Source organism: Orcinus orca, chromosome 2 (assembly GCF_937001465.1).
Source record: "Orcinus orca chromosome 2, mOrcOrc1.1, whole genome shotgun sequence".
Classification (NCBI taxonomy): domain Eukaryota; kingdom Metazoa; phylum Chordata; class Mammalia; order Artiodactyla; family Delphinidae; genus Orcinus; species Orcinus orca.
In genome coordinates, this window is record NC_064560.1 from 165,563,706 (window position 1) to 165,582,982 (window position 19,277).

A 19,277-nucleotide genomic window follows, 5' to 3' on the forward strand; every position below is an offset into this window, starting at 1 on the left:
TTTACATTTGGTAGTATATATATGTCAGTGCCACTCTCTGACTTTGTCTCAGCTTACCCTTTCCCCTCCCCGTGTCCTCATGTCCATTCTCTATGTCTGCATCTTTATTCCTGTCCTTCCCCTAGGTTCTTCAGAAAAAAAAATTTTTTTTTTTAGATTCCACATATAAGTGTTAGCATATGTTGTTTTTCCCTTTCTGACTTACTTCACTCTGTGTGACAGTTTCTAGGTCCATCCACCTCACTACAAATACCTCAATTTCATTTCTTTTTATGGCTGAGTAATATTCCGTTGTATATATGTGCCACATCTTCTTTATCCATTCATCTGTCGACGGACACCTAGGTTGCTTCCATGTCCTGGCTATTGTAAATAGTGCTGCAGTGAACATTGTGGTGCATGACTCTTTTTGAATTATGGTTTTCTCAGGGTATATGCACAGTAGTGGGATTGCTGGGTCATATGGTAGTTCTATTTTTAGTTTTTAAGGAACCTCCATACTATTCTCCATAGTGGCTCTGTCAGTTTGCATTCCCACCAACAGTGCAGGAGGGTTCCCTTTTCTCTACACCCTTTCCAGCATTTATTGTTTGTAGAGTTTTTGATGATGGCCATTTTAACCGGTGTGAGGTGATACCTCATTGTAGTTTTGATTTGCATTTTTCTAATGATTAGTGATGTTGAGCATCCTTTCATGTGTTTGTTGGCAATCTGTATATCTTCTTTGGAGAAATGTCTATTTAGGTCTTCTGCCCATTTTTGGATTGACTTGTTTGTGTTTTTGATATTGAGCTGCATGAGCTGCTTGTATATTTTGGAGATTAATCCTTTGTCAGTTGCTTCATTTGCAAATATTTTCTCCCATTCTGAGGGTTGTCTTTTTGTCTTGTTTATGGTTTCCTTTGCTGTGCAATAGCTTTTAAGTTTCATTAAGTCCCATTTGTTAATTTTTGATTTTATTTCCATTACTCTAGGAGGTAGGTCAAAAAGGATCTTGCTGTCATTTATGTCATAGAGTGTTCTGCTTATGTTTTCCTCTAAGAGTTTTATAGTGTCTGGCCTTACATTTAGGTCTTTAATTCATTTTGAGTTTATTTTTGTTTATGGTGTTAGGGAGTGTTCTAATTTCATTCTTTTACATGTAGCTGTCCCAGCACCACTTATTGAAGAGGCTATCTTTTCTCCATTTTATATTCTTGCCTCTTTTCTCAAAGATAAGGTGACCATATGTGCATGGATTTATCTCTGGGCTCTTCATAAGATTCACCTATTTTGTTGAGTGAGCCAATAGCTTGTTCCTTTTTTTTGCTGAGTAGTAGTCCTTTGTTTTTGATACATGATCATTTGTTTTGATAAATGAATGTTCTCATTCACCTGTTGAAGACCATGTTGATTTTTCCTCCAATTTTTGTCTATATATAAAGCTGCTATAAACATTTGTGTACTAGTTTTTGTGGGAACATGAGCTTTCATTTTTCTTGAGGTGATACCTAGGTAGGAGCGGGAATCCTGGGCAAGTGTATTTTTAACTTTGAAACCTAAAACTAAAACTTCTTAAGGCAAATGTAGGAGAAAATATATGTGACCTTGGATTGACATTGAATTTTTAGATATAATACTCAAACCACAATCTATTAAAAAAAAAACCAAATCTATTTTTAAAAATTATAATTTTTTTATATTCTGTCAAAAAATTATTTTTTTTGCTGCATGCAAGATACTGTTAAGAGAATGCAAAGGCAAGTGACCGAGTCACAAAAAATATTTGAAAAGTCACACATCTGATTATAGACATGTGTCAAGAATATATAAAGAACTCTTAAATCTCAAAAGTAAACAATGTAATATAGAAATGTACAAAACATCTGAATAGACATTTCACCAGAGAAGCTATATGGTTGGCAGATAGGCACATTGAATAGATGATCACATGCTTAATGTCATTTGTTATTAGAGAAATTGAATGCAAATGGAAACCAGATTGAACCACTACACAACTATCTGAATTGCTTTAAAAAAAATTGAAAATACCAAATGCTGGAGAAACTGTAGAGCAACAGGAACACTCATTTGTTCCTGGTAACAATTCAGGATGATGCAGCTGCTTTGGAATACCGTTTGGCCTTTTCTTATTATAAGTGTATGTTTTCCATATGACCCAGCAATCCCCAATCCTAGGTATTTACCCAAGTTAAATGAAAACTTACAGAAACCTGCTTTTTTTTTTTTTTTTTTTGGCTGTACGCGGGCCTCTCACTGTTGTGGCCTCCCCCGTTGTGGAGCACAGGCTCCGGACGCTCAGGCTCAGCGGCCATGGCTCACGGGCCCAGCCGCTCCGCGGCATGTGGGATCTTCCCGGACCGGGGCACGAACCTGTGTCCCCTGCATCGGCAGGCGGACTCTCAACCACTGCGCCACCAGGGAAGCCCTGCTTTTGTTTTTGAAGGTATTTTCAATGGATAACAAAGTGTAGTTTTGCCGTTTTTTTTTTTTAATTTCAACACTTTTAAAGATGTTGTTCTATTGCCCACTTGCTTGTATTTTTTTCCAATAAGAAGCCCCCTGAAACTCTTTTTAACACTTATGTATTCCCCCCCCACCCCACCGTGACTAATCTTCTCCTCCAAATTATGGTTTTATTTGTATTTAAAAATACATTGGAAATTCTTTATATGCCCGTGACTAAGCTAGCTTTCAATGTACATTACTTCAGGTTTGAGACAGGTTTTGTTCTGAGAAGTCCTTTTTCAAACTGAATGCAAAAATGGGGAATGCCGGTACATTTCCAAAGCTGATTAATGTAAGTTGTTTTCTTGCTAATGTTGATGGGTGACTTTTATTAGAGTTTTAGCTCCTGAACAGTTTTTAGTTCACGATGATAGTTACTGTAATGTGCTGTGACTGTGCGGAAAGCTGTCAAACACCGTGATATCTGAAGTGCTGTAAACAGTGGTTGCTTTAAAAATTCACTTTTTTATTAAACCTCCTTCAGATTTTTTTCTTCCTGGATAATTTTCTTTTTGGGTAATTTTTCTAAGTTGACATATATTAGTTTCAGGTGTACAACACAATGATTTGATATATATATAGTTAAATTATCACTATAATAAATCTAGTTAACATATGTCACCATATATAGTTGTAATTTTTTTCTTGTGATCAGGATATTTTCTATTTGTCTTCAAATTCACTTAACTTTTCCTCTGCAGTATCTAATTTGCTCTTAATCATTTCCAGAGAATTTTTTAATTTTTAGATTTTTAAAAAATTATAGATGTTTGTTAGTTTTTATTTCTTTTAATCAATGTATTCATTTTTAAAAATTTAAATCCTAACACATATTTATAGTAATTGTTTTAGTGTCCTTATCCGCTATTATCATCATCTCTGTCTTCTGGGTCTGTTTTAAATTGACTGATTTTCTTCTTAGTTATGGGCCACATTTTCCTACTTGTTGGCATCATAGTTAAAAAATACATATTTCTGGAAAAGTAATTCATAATTTCTTCAACCATGTTTCTATTGATGGGAAATTATGTTTTTTCCAGTTTGGAACTATTGCGAACAGCATTGTAATGAATACCCTTGTGATATGTTTTGTTCACATGTTAAAATGCATAAATTCCTGCTAGTGGAGTTTCTCATCAAAGGGCATGTTTATGCAAATATTTGACATATAATGCTATATTTCCCTTTGCATAGGGTATACATATTTATATTACTTAAATAAGTACTGAATTAGTTTTAAGTTTAGAGGACAATCTTCTAATGAACATGGTTCACAGCAGAACAGGCCAGGCTCTTAGTCATTTGATTCTGTAACACGTTGTCACAGATTCCATCTTTTGGCCTTAGCATTAAAGTGAAGCCACTTGAATGTGATTCTTGGAAATATCATTTTCGCATAGTCAGATGCTAAAAGAAGTAGCTATTGGTCATTTTCTTATATGTTAGGTATAAGAAAAGTCAGTTTGATAGTGTTGTAAATGGTACTGCATTTTGTTGTCGTCGTCGTTGCTTCTAATGGAATGATTACACTATTTCTAAGAAAGTAATTAGGTGATATGGTTTATATTCAGTTTCTACTGAATTACTCAGAATGTTAGTTGTTGCAAGAAGAGGCTTCTCTGGGGCTTGTTTTAGCGACTTCCCTTTGTGATTAGAATCCACTAGAATATTACCTCTTGAGGGCAGAAATTTTGTCTGTCTTGTTTTTGCAGAGACTTAAAACTCCTGAGGTGGTGGACTACTGCTGCCTTATTCTTGGTTTGGGGCTTGGAGTGGAGTGTTTGCTCTGTATTCTAGTCCATCCTTAGCCTTTAGCAGGTTTTTGGATGCCTGCGTCACCGGATGATCTCTTTCCATGTTCTTTGTAAGTTTTGATTAGTTGCTGGACAGTGTGAACTTTATATTGTTGAGTATCTATATTTTATTGTCTTTCTTTAAAGAATGTTGAGTTTATTTTGATAGGCATTAATTTACTTTTGGATCACCTTTAGCTTGTTTTTGTAGCTTGTTTTTAAGTTTTGTTATGGATCTTGTTAGCATAGCCTTTATTCTGTGACTGGAGTCATTAGACTGGTCTCATGAGCAGATCTGGGCTACAGCCCTTGAGCTAAGAATGGATTTTACATTTTTAAAGGGTTGTAAAGAAACAAGAAACAAGAAAAAAAACAAAGAATATATGAGTTTTCTAGTTGTTTATATGTGAGGACAAATGTAATACCAGTTATTCTTTCATGGTTAGAAGTGGAAGTCTGTTTAATAAACATTAATAGAAATGCTTTCAGACTTTTGGTATAATATAAAACTAATAATTATACTTTTACCAGATCTCTTATTTGCTATAAATTGAGTTTAGTTTTTATAGTATTTGTAAGAGATATTAGCAGGATATTAAGGAACTGTAATTAAGATTCATTTCTGTCCTGCATCCTGGATGCCTACGCTGTACCCCAGACTTTGTACAGCTTGCTGGGGACAGACAGAATAATACATGAATTGAAGACCAGGTACTCAGCCTAGTAGGAAACTAGACATGTGCATTATCTATTGCTGCATAACAAATTACCCTAAGACTAAGAGGCTTAAAAAACATTTATTATCTGTTGGTCTGGAATTGGGCCATGGCTTAGCTGGATCTTCTGGCTCAGGGTCTTTCAAAAACCTGAAATTAAAATGTGAACCAAGCTACAGTGGCGTGGTCCAGGCTTGACTGATGGAGGATCCATTTCCAAGTTCACTCACATGGTTGTTGGCAGGAATCAGTTCCTTTCCACATGGGCCTCTTCATAGGGCAGCTCACAGTGTGGTAGCTTATATCTCTTGTAACCTTATCTCAGAAGTGAAATCCTATCATTTCCCCTGTGTTCTATTGTGTATAAGAAGTAAGTCACTAGGTCCAGCCCACACTTGGAGGAGGAGATTACATAACAGCACGAATATGGGACACAGGGATCATTGACAGCCATTTTAGAAACTGCTTATAAAAACATATGGTATATAAATTATATAAAATATTATAATTGTGTCTTAAAATAATGTTACAGTATTAATATGTATGATATAATAACAGTTTGCCACTGGTGTGCTAAGTGCTTCCCACAGATTATTTTATTTAAGCCTCTCCCAGTATTTGGTGGGAGAGGTAGTATGTAATATATCCATTTTACAGATAAGGAAATTGAAGCTCAGTGAGGTTACCTAACTATGATATAGCAGAACCAAGACTCTAGTTCAGACTTTGCCGATTCTAGCACCCATATTTTTAATCTGCGTATTTTGTCAGCATTAAAATAGAATTTCCTTTTTTGGGGCACCTCTTATGTGCCAAGCCTTGTAAGTGCTTTATTCATGTAAGCCTCATAATAACTCCATTAAAGCTTCTGATCTTACTACTGATGATGTGCTTTAGATTCCAGATTCAAGAAATTACTTTGAAAAATTACATATATTTTTTACATATTTTTTTTTGTTTCAGAGACATTAAACAGTATAACCCAAAGAGTCTCTGTAAATACCAAAAGAAATGAATCATTTAAATACCTGTTACTTTAAAAAAGTGGTATTGCTAATTAAATAAATTTGCAGAAGGAAACCTGACACATTTCAATCCACTTACTGTTCTGCAGATGAAGGGTAGTATGTGAATCTCAAACAGGAATGAATTTGTAAATACTTGAAAACAACCCACTCAGAAGAAATCTTAGCAAATACTGCTATATAAATTTTAGTCAGAAATTAGCTCATGTAGTTAATGTTGAAATATTTTTACTAATAAATTTGAAGTACTTTCACTAATAAATTCATTCACAAATAGATTGAGTGGCTTTCATATCAAAGGCTGTATGTACTTCCTTCAGTTATCCAATTGTTTTTGCAAAGTGAATCTTCTAGATGAGGAAAATACGACATAGAGAATTATTTTCTCATGGCTGAAGGGTAACCATAAGATTGCTGACTTATTGGCCTTTTAGACCAGTTTATTTTAATAATTTGAGGCTGTCTTGTAAAATATATGTTAATAATAAATCGTAAAGTTTTGAATGATTTTATTTTCCTTATAATAGCACTGTCTTACATTCTACATTTGTATTTGCTTTCTTAAGTGGGGCATAAAATGCAGTTGAAGCTGATAAGTTCTCAGATTCGGTGTCATATGTCATATGCCATTATGACATCCTTCACTCAACTCATTCACTTATTTATTAAAAAATATTTATTACTAAGTTGTAAATACTGCTCTAAGTACTTTGGATACGTCAGTGAACAAAAATCATGAAGTTTACATTTTAGCAGGCATGGTTCAAAAATAAACAGTAAACATGATAGGTAAGTAAGCAGGCATTCATTATGGATAAGGAAGAAATTCTATACCTGCTCTTTTAAACCATGCTAAGGAAAATTACATAGAAAACTACTTGGTTTTCAGCTTGGCTTATTTTCGTTGATCCCTTTAAAAATACTGTTTTAAGAACAACAAAATTTGGGGAAATATCTCTCTAAAAACAGAGTTAAAATGATGCTATTAATTAAGAAAATGACCATGTTTTGCTCCTACAATAATTTCTTGCTTTATAACTCATGCATTATCAATATTGCTGCAAAAAATAGTAATTTAATATCTTGGATACTTTTGATGGTGGTTTATAAAATCCCAAAGCACTTGGTATAACAAAATTTATGTTTCTCTAAACTTGTTTCTGTTCAAATTATATTATACTTTTGCTGGCTTTGAATATTAATGATAATTTTTTTGTTATAATTCTAAGTAAAATGTTACAGAACAACTTTTTCTTATTTGTTATTGAAATGATTCTTGTTTAGAAAACTCTGTACTTTTGTTTATCACACTTGTCTTTTTTTTTCACACTTGTCTAAGTTAACTTTTTCTATGAAGGGAAAGATTAAACATTTCTAATATCTTACTGGTGTAGCTTAGAATTGACTAGGATACATTATAGGTTCAGCATATGGTATGACAGCATTTTACAGGGTTGCATGTGTTGTCACAAACAGTATTATTAACTCAAATGTTAATACTTCTTTTGTTGACTTACTGAATTAAATCCATCCCTTAGACCATCAGAGTGGATTTTTTAATTTGTTTTTTAACCAAGAATCCCTGAATGTCTGCATTTTTTCTATATAATATAAAAAGTAGACCTCACATGACTGGATCTTGTGAGATGTTGAATACCTGAGATGTTGAATAGACTTTAATTATTCTTATGTTTAGTGAATAGTGGGGTTACCTGAAATTAGAGGAATAGGGTTTTGAGAAAGGATTTTGAGAAAGAGACAGAATGAACAGTGGAGTCAATAAAAAGAATGTTCTCATTAGACTTAAGAATAGATATTAAAACAAAAGACAAAACACCAAGTTTTCTTTGGATTATTACTTTATTTGGCTTTCTGACATTCTCAGTGAGTACAATTTTTTTCATCCTTTGTTTAGTCAGTGTAAACCAGAAACAATGAGGAAAATAGTGTAGGAATAAATGGGAAGGAAGTAGAATGTTTCTGGGACACTCCTTTGAAGAGATTTTCTTTTCTTTGAATACTTGGCCATTTAAAAGCATTTGAGATTTGAGGTTCAAAAGGAGGATAATAGTAGTCCTGTGCTCTAATTTTTGAAACCTCTTCTCCAACTTTTCTATCTAGTCTTTCATAACTGTTTTATTAGTGGTTAAGTACCCATCACATTCAGTTTTGTATATAGAAACTATTTCTTTTCTTCTCTTTTATAAGGAACTCTGTGCCTGGAGAAAAGACTTTTCTTATCAAATGGTATTAAAGTTATATCTTTGCCTACAAATTATCTCCTTGGCAAGAAAATTGTTTTGTTTTCAAAGGAAGTTCTAAGCCTAATGATGGAGAAGTGACAAATGAAACCAATAACCAAGCCTGAGAAAGCATTTTGTAGGTTAAGATGCTCCATAACTGAGATTTAACTGGTATTAGACTTCTATTGCAATTGTTGGTATTTTTAAATAAATTTGAGAAAGGAATAATCTACCATAATACATATGAACCTTTGCTTGTGATGTTTGGAGTGGTTGCCAGCTGCTTGGTGGCTGTGATAACCTTTGCTTGATACATGCCACTTTTAGAACTTTTCCTAAAAGTGACAATATGCCTGTCACCTGCAGCGTTAAGTGGTGTAATGGCAGCTGAGCAGTGAGATGGTGTGGGGTGGAGTTGAGATTTTGTAAGAATGAATTCACTCATGCAGAGAACATGTTTCAGTTTGAGATAATGGAAACATTAGCCCAGAATATGTAGTTGAGTACATTTTGTTTGGTTTTGAGTGGTTTTTCAAAGATAACAATCTTTTAATCTCCGTATATGTGCTGTTGCACAGTGTTGTTAGAAGGAAAAGTGATGATGGCATTTGGAGGACTTTCAGGCTTAGAGCTAATTAATGTATCTGGTACAGCCTTGATTTAATATGCAGACCTAAAAGCTTTTGCTTTTTACTTACTTTAGGCAATTACATTATTTGCCAGCCAGTTGGCTAGTCAACACCAATATGGTTCTTTTAACTCCATGAATCCAGCATATGCCATTTTACATATCCTAACTAATTTAAATACATTTTTTATTCTTTCCACAGCATGTAGAGTCCATGAAGCACAGGACAATAAAGCTTCCTACTCATACCACCAGGAGGATCTCTTGGAAAGAGTCATCACAGGACTACCAGAGAGACTAATTTGTCTGAAGCATCATGTGTTGAAAGAACAGAAGGCTACTACCTTTGCACTCGCTAGAAATAGAGTGATGATGTTTTCAATTCCTTGAGTTCCAGGAACCCAGGAGAGTGAACTGAAACTCTGAAAATGCGGCCATGGACTGGTTCCTGGCGTTGGATTATGCTCATTCTTTTTGCCTGGGGGACCTTGCTATTTTATATAGGTGGTCACTTGGTACGAGATAATGACCACCCTGATCACTCTAGCCGAGAACTGTCCAAGATTTTGGCAAAGCTTGAACGCTTAAAACAGCAAAATGAAGACTTGAGACGAATGGCTGAATCTCTCCGGTAGGTTCTAAAAAACTGAGGGAAGAATGGTGAAATATTGTACTTTGTTTTTAGGTGCAAGGCTTCAGTCAGCTATTAAAAAATACTTAATGATTTCTGTAAACTGCTATTTTTGCAAAAATTTAAATATCTTAGTAAGGTACTTTTTGTGCTAGTGATATCTCTATGTATTTAACATAGAGAGTTACTCTATAATGGCAAATCTTATTTTGCCTATGAATTTTAATATAGAAAAACTATGCCATTTAATTTACTTATATTTCGTTTAAAATTATCTTCAGCATCTTCATAATTTTGATAAATGTAAACTTTGTATGATTTAAAGTAGTACATATTAAAATTTTCATCATGGACTATAACAAACACATAATAATTGAGAGGCTGAGTTAGTCTAACTATAACTTATTAAATGAAAACGTTCATTCTTAAATAAAACAACTGTGTCTGGAATCTAGAGAATTATTATAATTGCTACTTCCAGTCTATTAAAAAATGTGACATGGGGAATTCCCCGGCAGTCCAGTGGTTAGGACCCTGCGCTTTCACTGCCGGGGGCCTGGGTTCAATCCCTGGTCAGGGAACTAAGATCCCACAAGCTGGTGCGGCAAAAAAAAAAAAAAAAAAAGTGACATGTATGCGTTAGAAGTCATCAACTGTTGGGAAAAACAAAGACTTTTATTTTCAGGAAGCAAGTGAACATAGTGTTAAATAGATAGTACTATTTGTTTTCAAAGTTATTGAATTTAGAAATTATCTAGTATCTTCTAATTCCTCATACTTAAATATGAAGGTGACTGTATACTTAGTGCTTGCTGTCTCTCAAAACAGAGGTTGGAGATTTGAGAAGATGAAGAGGTGAGAGTCGTCTAGAGGTGGTAATTGACTCTAAAGGAAATTAGTGTAGAAAAAAAGAGCACAAATTCATCTCTTTTTGAGAAAAATATACATTGAGGAGTCGAAAGTGGAAACGTTCTGTTGTGCATAGAATTTTCAGAGTAGTTGGAGAAGGAGAAGGGGAGAGAGCTATTTTGTGGAGGCCGAGGAGCCTTCTGTGACGAAAGAATGTAGTTGGCAGTGTCATACACCCTTGGAGCCTCCCTTCCCTCACTGCCTTTCAACTCTTTATTTAGAACTCAGTTCTTTCCTTTTGTTTAGTTCCATAACGTTTTTTCACCATGATATCATTTTGATCTCTTTATGTTCTGTGGAAGGCTGTGCTAGGTATTAAGAGTTTTACTGTTTCAATGAATGAAACATCAGCCCTGTCATTTGTAGGAGTAGTAGTACCATTCAGCAAAATACAAAGTATGCAAGAATTAGAAAGTGGACAGCTAAATTCTTGAATTTGTGTATCATTTTATTTTATTTTTGGGGAGAGCCAGGGAGGAAGGATCATGGAGAGAGTGGTCTTTCAGTAGAGTCTTAATCGTTTGTTATGGGAACCAAAGATTGATAATTTGGAGGTTAGTAATCATAGCTATCATTTGTTGAGAGTTTGTTATGTGCCAGGTACTGTGCCAAGGACTTTGCATGGATTATCTCATTGAATTCCACAGCTTCTTTATGGGATGCTGGTTCTGTTTTCATAACCATTTTACAGATGAGGAATCAATGGGATATTAAGTGATTTAATTTTTCCCTAGGTCACACTTCTCACAAATGATGGAGCTTACTTTGAATCCTGGCAGTATGCGTGGAAAGCCAGGGGTCTGATGAACGGTTTTGCCTCTCTGAATAGAAACCAGAGAGAAGTAAATGATTCAGAAATCTCAACTAAACATCTCACGTAGGAGATCAGCAAGAGTAGTTGATTTTGGAGTATGCTTTGTAGTAAGATCTTGTTCTACGTTATGAGAGTTTTACTACTTGAAAACATATTGCCTCTTAACAATTTAGGCTAATAAAAAATTGCTCACTTTTTTCCTAATTTCAACTTAAATATTGATAGTTCACTTGGCTTGTCTGACTTCCAAGTATTTGCTTCTATTGCATGAAGGAAAGCTTGCCTTTAATATGAGTTGTTCCTTCTGCAAAATAATCTTTGGATCTCTGAAGTCACTTTCTTTATAGTCTTTCATGTTGGCAAAAAATTAAATTCTAAACTACTACAAATGTAGAGACAACTTCTAAGAGCTGAGACATTTAATATGTCATTCTATAACATCATAAATACAATCTGAAAGTACAGATGGAGAAAATGAGCCCACACACACACACACACACACACACACACACACACACACACACACATGTATAATTTCAGGAAAATATGTAAATAATTAGGGAAGGAAACCTCTTCAGACCTTTCCATCAACTTTATTGGTAGGGCCATTTGTGTTTTATTCAAAGAGATTATTATTTTAGAGCCCCTGGCATAAAAGGAAGAGCAGTGGAGGCACTAGTGGCATTGGTGTTCTTTTTTCCCCTTATTGTAATATTTCATACTTTTCTGTGTCTTTTTTCTGTGTCTTTTTCTTATAAGAAAGTATGTTCAGAAGGTAGACTATAAAGGATTAATTCAGATGTCTGTAAACTAGGTCATTTCTTTGAGATATGGTGTGTGGATTAGAATTGGAAAGTAACCCAGAAGCCTGAAACTACAATTTTTAAGATTCAGGACAATAATTTTAAAAAGCATTTACCCAACCCTCTAGCCAGTGTTTGCTAATTTTGTTGATACTACTACAAATTTAGGAAAATAATTTGAAAATCATTACTCTGAGGGATACAAACGTTTTAATATGATGTATGGGAGGTTGCTGCGTGTATCTCTGTGTGTACATGTGTATCTGTATGTATATTTAATTCTGCCTTATTGATGAATAATTTCTGTATGGTAAAATACACTTGTTTTAGCATACATGTCTATGAATTTTGGCAAATCCTTATAGTCATGTAACCAGTACCACCATCAAATTATAGAAGAATTCTTTCTCCCCCCAGAATTCTGTTGTGCCCTTTTGTAGTTAAATTCTCTTCTAACCTTCTGTCCCTGGCATCCACTGATTTGTTTTCTGTCCTATGTTTGTTTCCTGTTCCAGAATGTTATATAAATAGAATCATGCAGTAGGTAGCCTTTTGAGTCTGGCTTTTTTCATTTAGCATAATATACTTGTGATTCATCAGTGCTACTTTGTGTATTGGTAGTTCATTTTATTAAAAAAATTTTTTTTAATGATGAGCAGTATTCCATAGTATGCATGTATCAGTCTTGTTTGTTTTTAAATGCATTCACCAGTTGAAAGATGTTATTAGTGTTTCCATTTTTTTGGCAATTATGAACAAAGCTGTTACAGACATTTGCCCTGTAAGTTTTTGTGTGTAAGTGAGTTTTTATTTCTCTTGGGTAAATACCTAGGAGTGGAATGGCTGGGTCACATGTAAAGTGCATTTTAACTTTACGTAAGAAGCTGTGCAAAATGTTTTCCAGAGTACCTGTAGCATTTTGCATTCCCACTCACAGTGCTTGAGAGTTATAGCTCTCATCTTTGCTAGCACATGCTGTTGTCAGCTATTTTTACTTTATGTTTTAATAGATATGTAGTATTATCTCATAGTTTCAGTTTGCATTTACGTGATGATTAACGATGATGAACAATTTTTTTCATGTGCTTATTTGCTATTCATATATCTTCTTTGGTGAAGTATCTATTCAAATTTGTTGCTTATTTTAAAAATTAAGTTATTTGTTTTCTTACTGAATTTTTTTAAGAAATTGGGGTTTTATATATAACATAAAATGTTTTATATATATGCATATATATAAAATAAAAACATAGTGGCTTAAACCAATAAACATTTATTTGCTCCTGATTATTCAATTTCAGTTGGCCTTAGCTGGGCTGTTTTCCTAATTATGTATGGGGTCACTCATGTGGCTGCAGCCGTCTGATGGCTCCATCGTGGTTGGTCAGTCCAGATGACCTAACACATGTTCAGTGGTTAGCTGGGGCCATCAGCTGGTTCCCTTCTATCTGGCTACTCTAGCAGGATAGCCCAGGTTTCTTACGCTGTAGTGTTCCAAGAGGGAAAGAGCAGAAACTGCAAGTCCTCTTGAGGCCAAGCATGAGAAGTTGCACAGTGTCACTTCTGCCACATTCTGTTAGTCTTTGCAAATCAAAGGGATACTCCATATTCAGGGAATGGAGGTAGGAGCTGCAAAGAATTTGTAGCCATATTTAACCCACTCTTCTCATCTCTAGAAGTAATGTTGAATAGATTAGGTCAAATCATGGAGGTCTTGAACAGCCAGAGTTTAGTGTAGGCTTGGTTGATAGATAATAGGGAACTGTAACTGGGTTTTCAGCAGAGGATTGATGTAGTGAAAATGGTTGAGGAAGATTTAGATTTTCAGATGGATTTGGGCCATGTGCTTGACTGGAGTGAAATTAACTGGGAAATACAGTATTAATCTAGACACGAGGTGATGCTGACCTAAATTAATGATTTAATCTGTTGGCTTTGGTACCAAGGTACACCTGCTTATTTTCCCATGTTCCCTTCATGCTTTTATTTGACTTTCCCCAAACATCCCTTCCTTATTTGTTGATTGCCAGCACATTGAGTATACATGTAGTAGTCTTTCTTTTAAAAACTTAGAAATCATCACTTTTTTTTTTTTTTTTTTGGGCGGTACGCGGGCCTCTCACTGTTGTGGCCTCTCCAGTTGCGGACCACAGGCTCTGGACACGCAGGCTCAGTGGCCATGGCTCACGGGCCCAGCCGCTCTGCGGCATGTGGGATATTCCCGAACCAGGGCACGAACCCGTGTCCCCTGCATCAGCAGGCGGACTCTCAACCACTGCGCCACCAGGGAAGCCCGAAATCATCACTTTTTAAGCCTGCCACCCTACAGGAATGCCTTTCATCTTTCATGTTTGTTTTGTCTTAACCTTTAGTAATGTGAAATTGCTATCAGTTCACAGGATCTTTTCTTTTTAGGACTTGAACCTGCCAATCTTCCTCTCAGAGTTGAAATTTAGCAGAAAACACCTGGAAAATTATTGAACCTTGTTCAGAAACCCCTTGAGCAGTGAACCTCAGTGACAGAAGTCAGAACCGGACAGAACTTGTAACATTTAAAGAGTGCTTAATTGACAGCTTTCCTCTTAACTTAATTCCTTATTCTATTTCCATTTATTTTGGGGAGCATAATTTTTAAAAATTCAAATGTGACTTTGTGGCCTTTTAATAAGGTTGGTTTGTTTGTTTGGTCCAGGAAAGAAAAATTTTCTTCTGGAATTTAGATGTTAGCTATAAACTGTAAATTTTACAGACCACAGAGGAAGTATAATTAGCTTACGATTATCTGTTTTTCTGAGCTACGTACTAGTCTCCTCGGTTGGATTAGAGCTGAAGCAATAATCTTCTGGTGGAAAAATTTGTCTCAGGCAACAAAATTATGAAACACTGACATGGGTAGAAAGGAGACTGGTAGGATTTTTCACAGGTCATATCTTACTTCTTCTTTTTGAGAAGCTGGTATTAGAAATTGGAGATGTGTTTGTTCCTGTTAGTTGGTTGGAGGATTTGCTGTTGGCAATCTTCTCCATAATCGCTCATCTCGCTTATAAAGAGTGTACTGCTTGTATTCCTACAGCAAGTGAATGGGTTGGAGTGTGTAGAATATCTAACTGTAACCTTCCATTCTTTTTTACTTTTAATTTTGCAGCCCTGCATCCCTTATTCCTTATGGTATCAAGAATATCTGGGCTTCTCTGGTGGCGCAGTGGTTAAGAATCCACCTGCCAATACAGGGGACATGGGTTCAAGCCCTGGTCCGGGAAGATCCCACATGCCACGGAGCAACTAAGCCCGTGCGCCACAACTACTGAGCCCGTGCTCTATAGCCCGTGAGTCACAACTACTGAAGGCCGCGCGCCTAGAGCCCGAGCTCCGCAACAAGAGAAGCCACTGCAATGAAGAGTACCCCCCGCTCACCGCAAGTAGAGAGGGCCCCACACAGCAACAAAAGACCCAATGCAGCCAGAAAATAAATAATAAATAAATAAAATCTTTTTTTAAAAAGAATATCTTATTTTTCCTTATGGAAAATACTCCTTCCCTATGTTAGAATATTTTAGTGAGATTTTTACTCAAGATTCCTAGCCTTCTCAGTCTGACAATCAGATGCTTTCTCCCTGGAATTTGTATTAACCTTTTCATATATTGCTGTATTAGATTTGCTAGTGGTTTTTTTTCCATGTTAACAAGACATGTTTACCTTTAATATTTCCTTCTTATAATGTCTTTTGGGTTTTGGTGTTAAGTTTGTGCAGGAAAATTTTATTCTCTAGAAGGGTTTGTATAAAATTGGTATTCGTTCTATTTTAAATCTTTGTTAGAATTTCAGTGACGCTGTCTGGGCCTGCAGTCTTTTTTTTTTTTTTGGCTGCAGGGGCGTGGAGCTTGGTTTGGGTAAGGACAGGAGACATGTGGGAAGGCTTTAAATTCTAGATTTGATCTTCTTAATAGAAATTGGACCATTCACATTTTCTATTTTTTCCTATGTCAGTTTTGGTAAAATGTGTTTTTCAAGAAATGTGTCCATTTTATCAAGGTTTTCAAAAGTTGCATAAAGTTTTTCATAATTCCTTTTTACTTTTCTTCTTCAGACCTGTAATATCTGTAGTACTGTTTCCTTTTTCATTCTTGATATTGTTTATTTGTTTGTATTTCCTCCTTTTATCTTGCTAAGAGTTTATTGATTTTATTTACTTTTTCAAAGAATCTCTGGTTGTTGTTTTCTCCTGTTGTATGTCTGTTTCTATTTTATTGATTTCTACTCTTAGTTGTATAATTTTTTTCTTGTAGTCTCTGGGTTTGTTTCTCTGTTCTTTTTAAAGCTTTTTCAGAAAGAATTTTATATTATTGATTTTAAGCATTGCTTTTTTTCTAACATTTGCCTGGAGAGCTGTAAATTTCTCTCTAAGCACAGCTTTAGAGAGCACAGTTGCATCTTGAAAGTTCTGACAGTGACCTATTTTAATTGTTATTCAATTAAAACTATTTTCAAATTTCTTTTGTGATTTTTCTTTTTTTGTTCTTTAACTCACAGTTAAAGGAGTGTGTTGCTTAATTTCTAAGTGGGACTATTCTGTTATCTTTTTGGCTTTGATTTCTAGAGTGTTCTTCAACCAGATAGAATTATATTCTGTATCATTTCAGTTCTTTGAAATTTTAAATGGCTCAGCAAATGACTTACATTGATGAATGTTTTAAGAGAAATGTGTATTCTGCTCTTGTTGGATATGCTCTTCTACACATGTCATTTAAGTTAGGTTGGTTAACTGTGTTACTAGTATTTTCTAAATTTATATAGCATTAATTTTTTAATCTGCTTGTTCTATCAGCTAAAAAGAAAGCCATGTTAAAAATCTCCAACAGTGGTTACAGATTTATTTCTTTTCACCTCTGTCAACTTTTCTTTGATACATCTAAAGCTATTTCATTTGCTACAGGAATATCTTATTTTCTAATGACCTCATTTGTCTTTAATAATACTTTTTTAGCTATAAAGTCTTATTTATTTGGTATCAGTATTAATATTGCTACACTAACTTTCTTTGTGTTAGTGTCTGCATGACATTTCTTTCATCCTTTTAATTTTAACCTTCATGTGTTTTTTACTAAATATATTTAAACAGATTTAATTATTTGAAGTGTTTCTTATAAGAATAGGATTGGATTTTATTGTTTTTTTTGTTCAGTCTGTTAATCTCTGCCTTTTTATTCAGTTGTTTTATCCATTTACATTTAATGTAATTACTGGATATAAGTCTACCACATTGCTATTTTTTCCTCCCTTTTGGTCTCATCTCTTATTTTTTTCTTCGCTGTTTCCTTTTGGATTAAACAGTTTTTTTAATTGTTATTCTGTTTTCTCAATTATAATAGTTTTAGTTATACATTTTTATTCTTTTAATGGTTACCCTAGATACTATCAAATATACCCTTTTAATGCAATCTATCTTAAAGTAATATTTGTATCATTTCTAGAACAGTGCAAGAATTTTGTCCTACTTAAATATTTAACACCCCTCCCCCACATCCACTTTTGGTCTTTTTATTGTCATATATTTTAACCCAATGTCTGTTATAAACTGCACATTATGTTTTTATAATTTTGATTTAAATTGTCATATTCCTTTATAATTAACTATATATTTATTCTTTTTAATGTTGTTTATTTCTTCCTGCAGTTTAATTCTTCCATGCTGATCATTTCAGCCTCAAGAATATCCTTTAGTATTTTTGGTAGTACAGATTTGATGGCAATAAACTCTTTTAGATTTTCTTTTTCTGAAGACTTTTTAAAAACATTTAGTTTTGAGAGATATTTTTGCTAGCATAGAATTTAGTTTGGCAGTAATTTTTTACCACACTTTAAATACGTCATTCTGTTGTTTTCTAGCTTTCATAGTTTTTGTTGAGAAGTCAGCAATTTTAATTGAAGTATATCTTTTTCTTTGGCTACTTTGCATTTTAATTTTTGTCTTTGGTGTTATACAAGTTGACAATGATACGCAGATATGACTTTATTTGTTTTTATCCAGTTTGGAATTCACTGAGCTTAATTCTGAGGTTTGATGTCTTTTATCAGTTTTAGAAAATCCTTAGCCATTATCTCTTTAAATACTGCTTCTGGACTACTCTTTCTCTTTTCTCCTGGAACTCCACTTACATATATTAGCAGATTTCCTTTTATGGTGTCTCACGTGCCTTTTATGTGTCTGTTGCAATCTGATTTGTCTTTGTACTTCATTTTATATATTTTCGTTTGAACTGTATTCCAATTTATTTAATCTATCTTCTTCTGCATTCATTCTGATGTTAAACACACCCAATACTAATTTTTATATATTTTGATTCTGGAATATCTAGTCCATTTTTTGGGATAATTTCAAATTTCTTTGTAAATTCTTTATTTTTCATCTACTTTTTCCATGTTTTTTATAATTTCTTTAAGTAGTTATTCTGCTATAACTATTATATTGTCTGCTAATACCTGGATGATATCTGTATCATCTTTTGATCAACTTTTATTTTTCTTTTGATTAATGGTCACATTTTTTGACTCTTTCCATGTCTAGTAATTTTTATTTTTGTCAGATATTGTGACAAAATATTTTGACAAAATATTGTGTAAAACTAGTATGGAGGTTACAGAGGTTTCCCTCTGTTAGGGATATATTATCTCTGGGCTTATTATCTCATTCAGTGCAATCAGGGATTGAGCTGGGTCATGGCTACATTATGGTTTTAGTAAAACTTAGCCCACTTCTGTTCCTTCCCTGTTCCTCAGGTGTAAATCTTCCATGCTTTTGATTAAGAACTTGGTGGATTTCTTTGAAGACTTAAAATACTGTGGGAAATTTAGTCTGCCTTTTAGATGTTTTAGGCTTTGCTCTTTGGCCTCTTACACTATGTAGCATCTAAATATGGCAAACACTGCATAAAAACACTAGCTATGAGTTTAAGGTAAGTCTCAAACCGAACTTTGTCTTGTAATATCACAAGACTGAGAAATTTTAGTCTGTCTTAAAATTTCTCTCTAGTCTCCCTGGGAGCCCCAGAATTAAGCTAATATACCACGGATAAAACTGGTTATGTGTTTAGTGCCCCTGTAGTTTCCAAATTTTCAAAACCTTTTGTGGGATTTTTTGACCATTTTAAGACTGGGTTCTTCAGGTTTTTCTTGGATTTGTTTTTAACTTTCTCTCCCATTGTATCC

At 34.3% G+C, this 19,277-nt stretch overlaps 1 protein-coding gene across 10 annotated transcripts in view; it reads left to right on the forward strand.

Annotated features, from left to right (window-relative positions):
* The window catches only part of FUT8 (fucosyltransferase 8), a 319,157-nt gene that overhangs the window by 153,959 nt on the left and 145,921 nt on the right, over positions 1-19,277 (forward strand). For all 10 annotated transcript variants that reach the window (XM_033427753.2, XM_033427559.2, XM_033427422.2 and 7 more), the window contains one exon: positions 9,116-9,544. In XM_033427753.2, coding sequence (XP_033283644.1) covers positions 9,342-9,544 — 203 coding nt within the window. In that variant the 5' untranslated portion in view covers positions 9,116-9,341. The remainder of the gene's footprint in view (positions 1-9,115; positions 9,545-19,277) is intronic.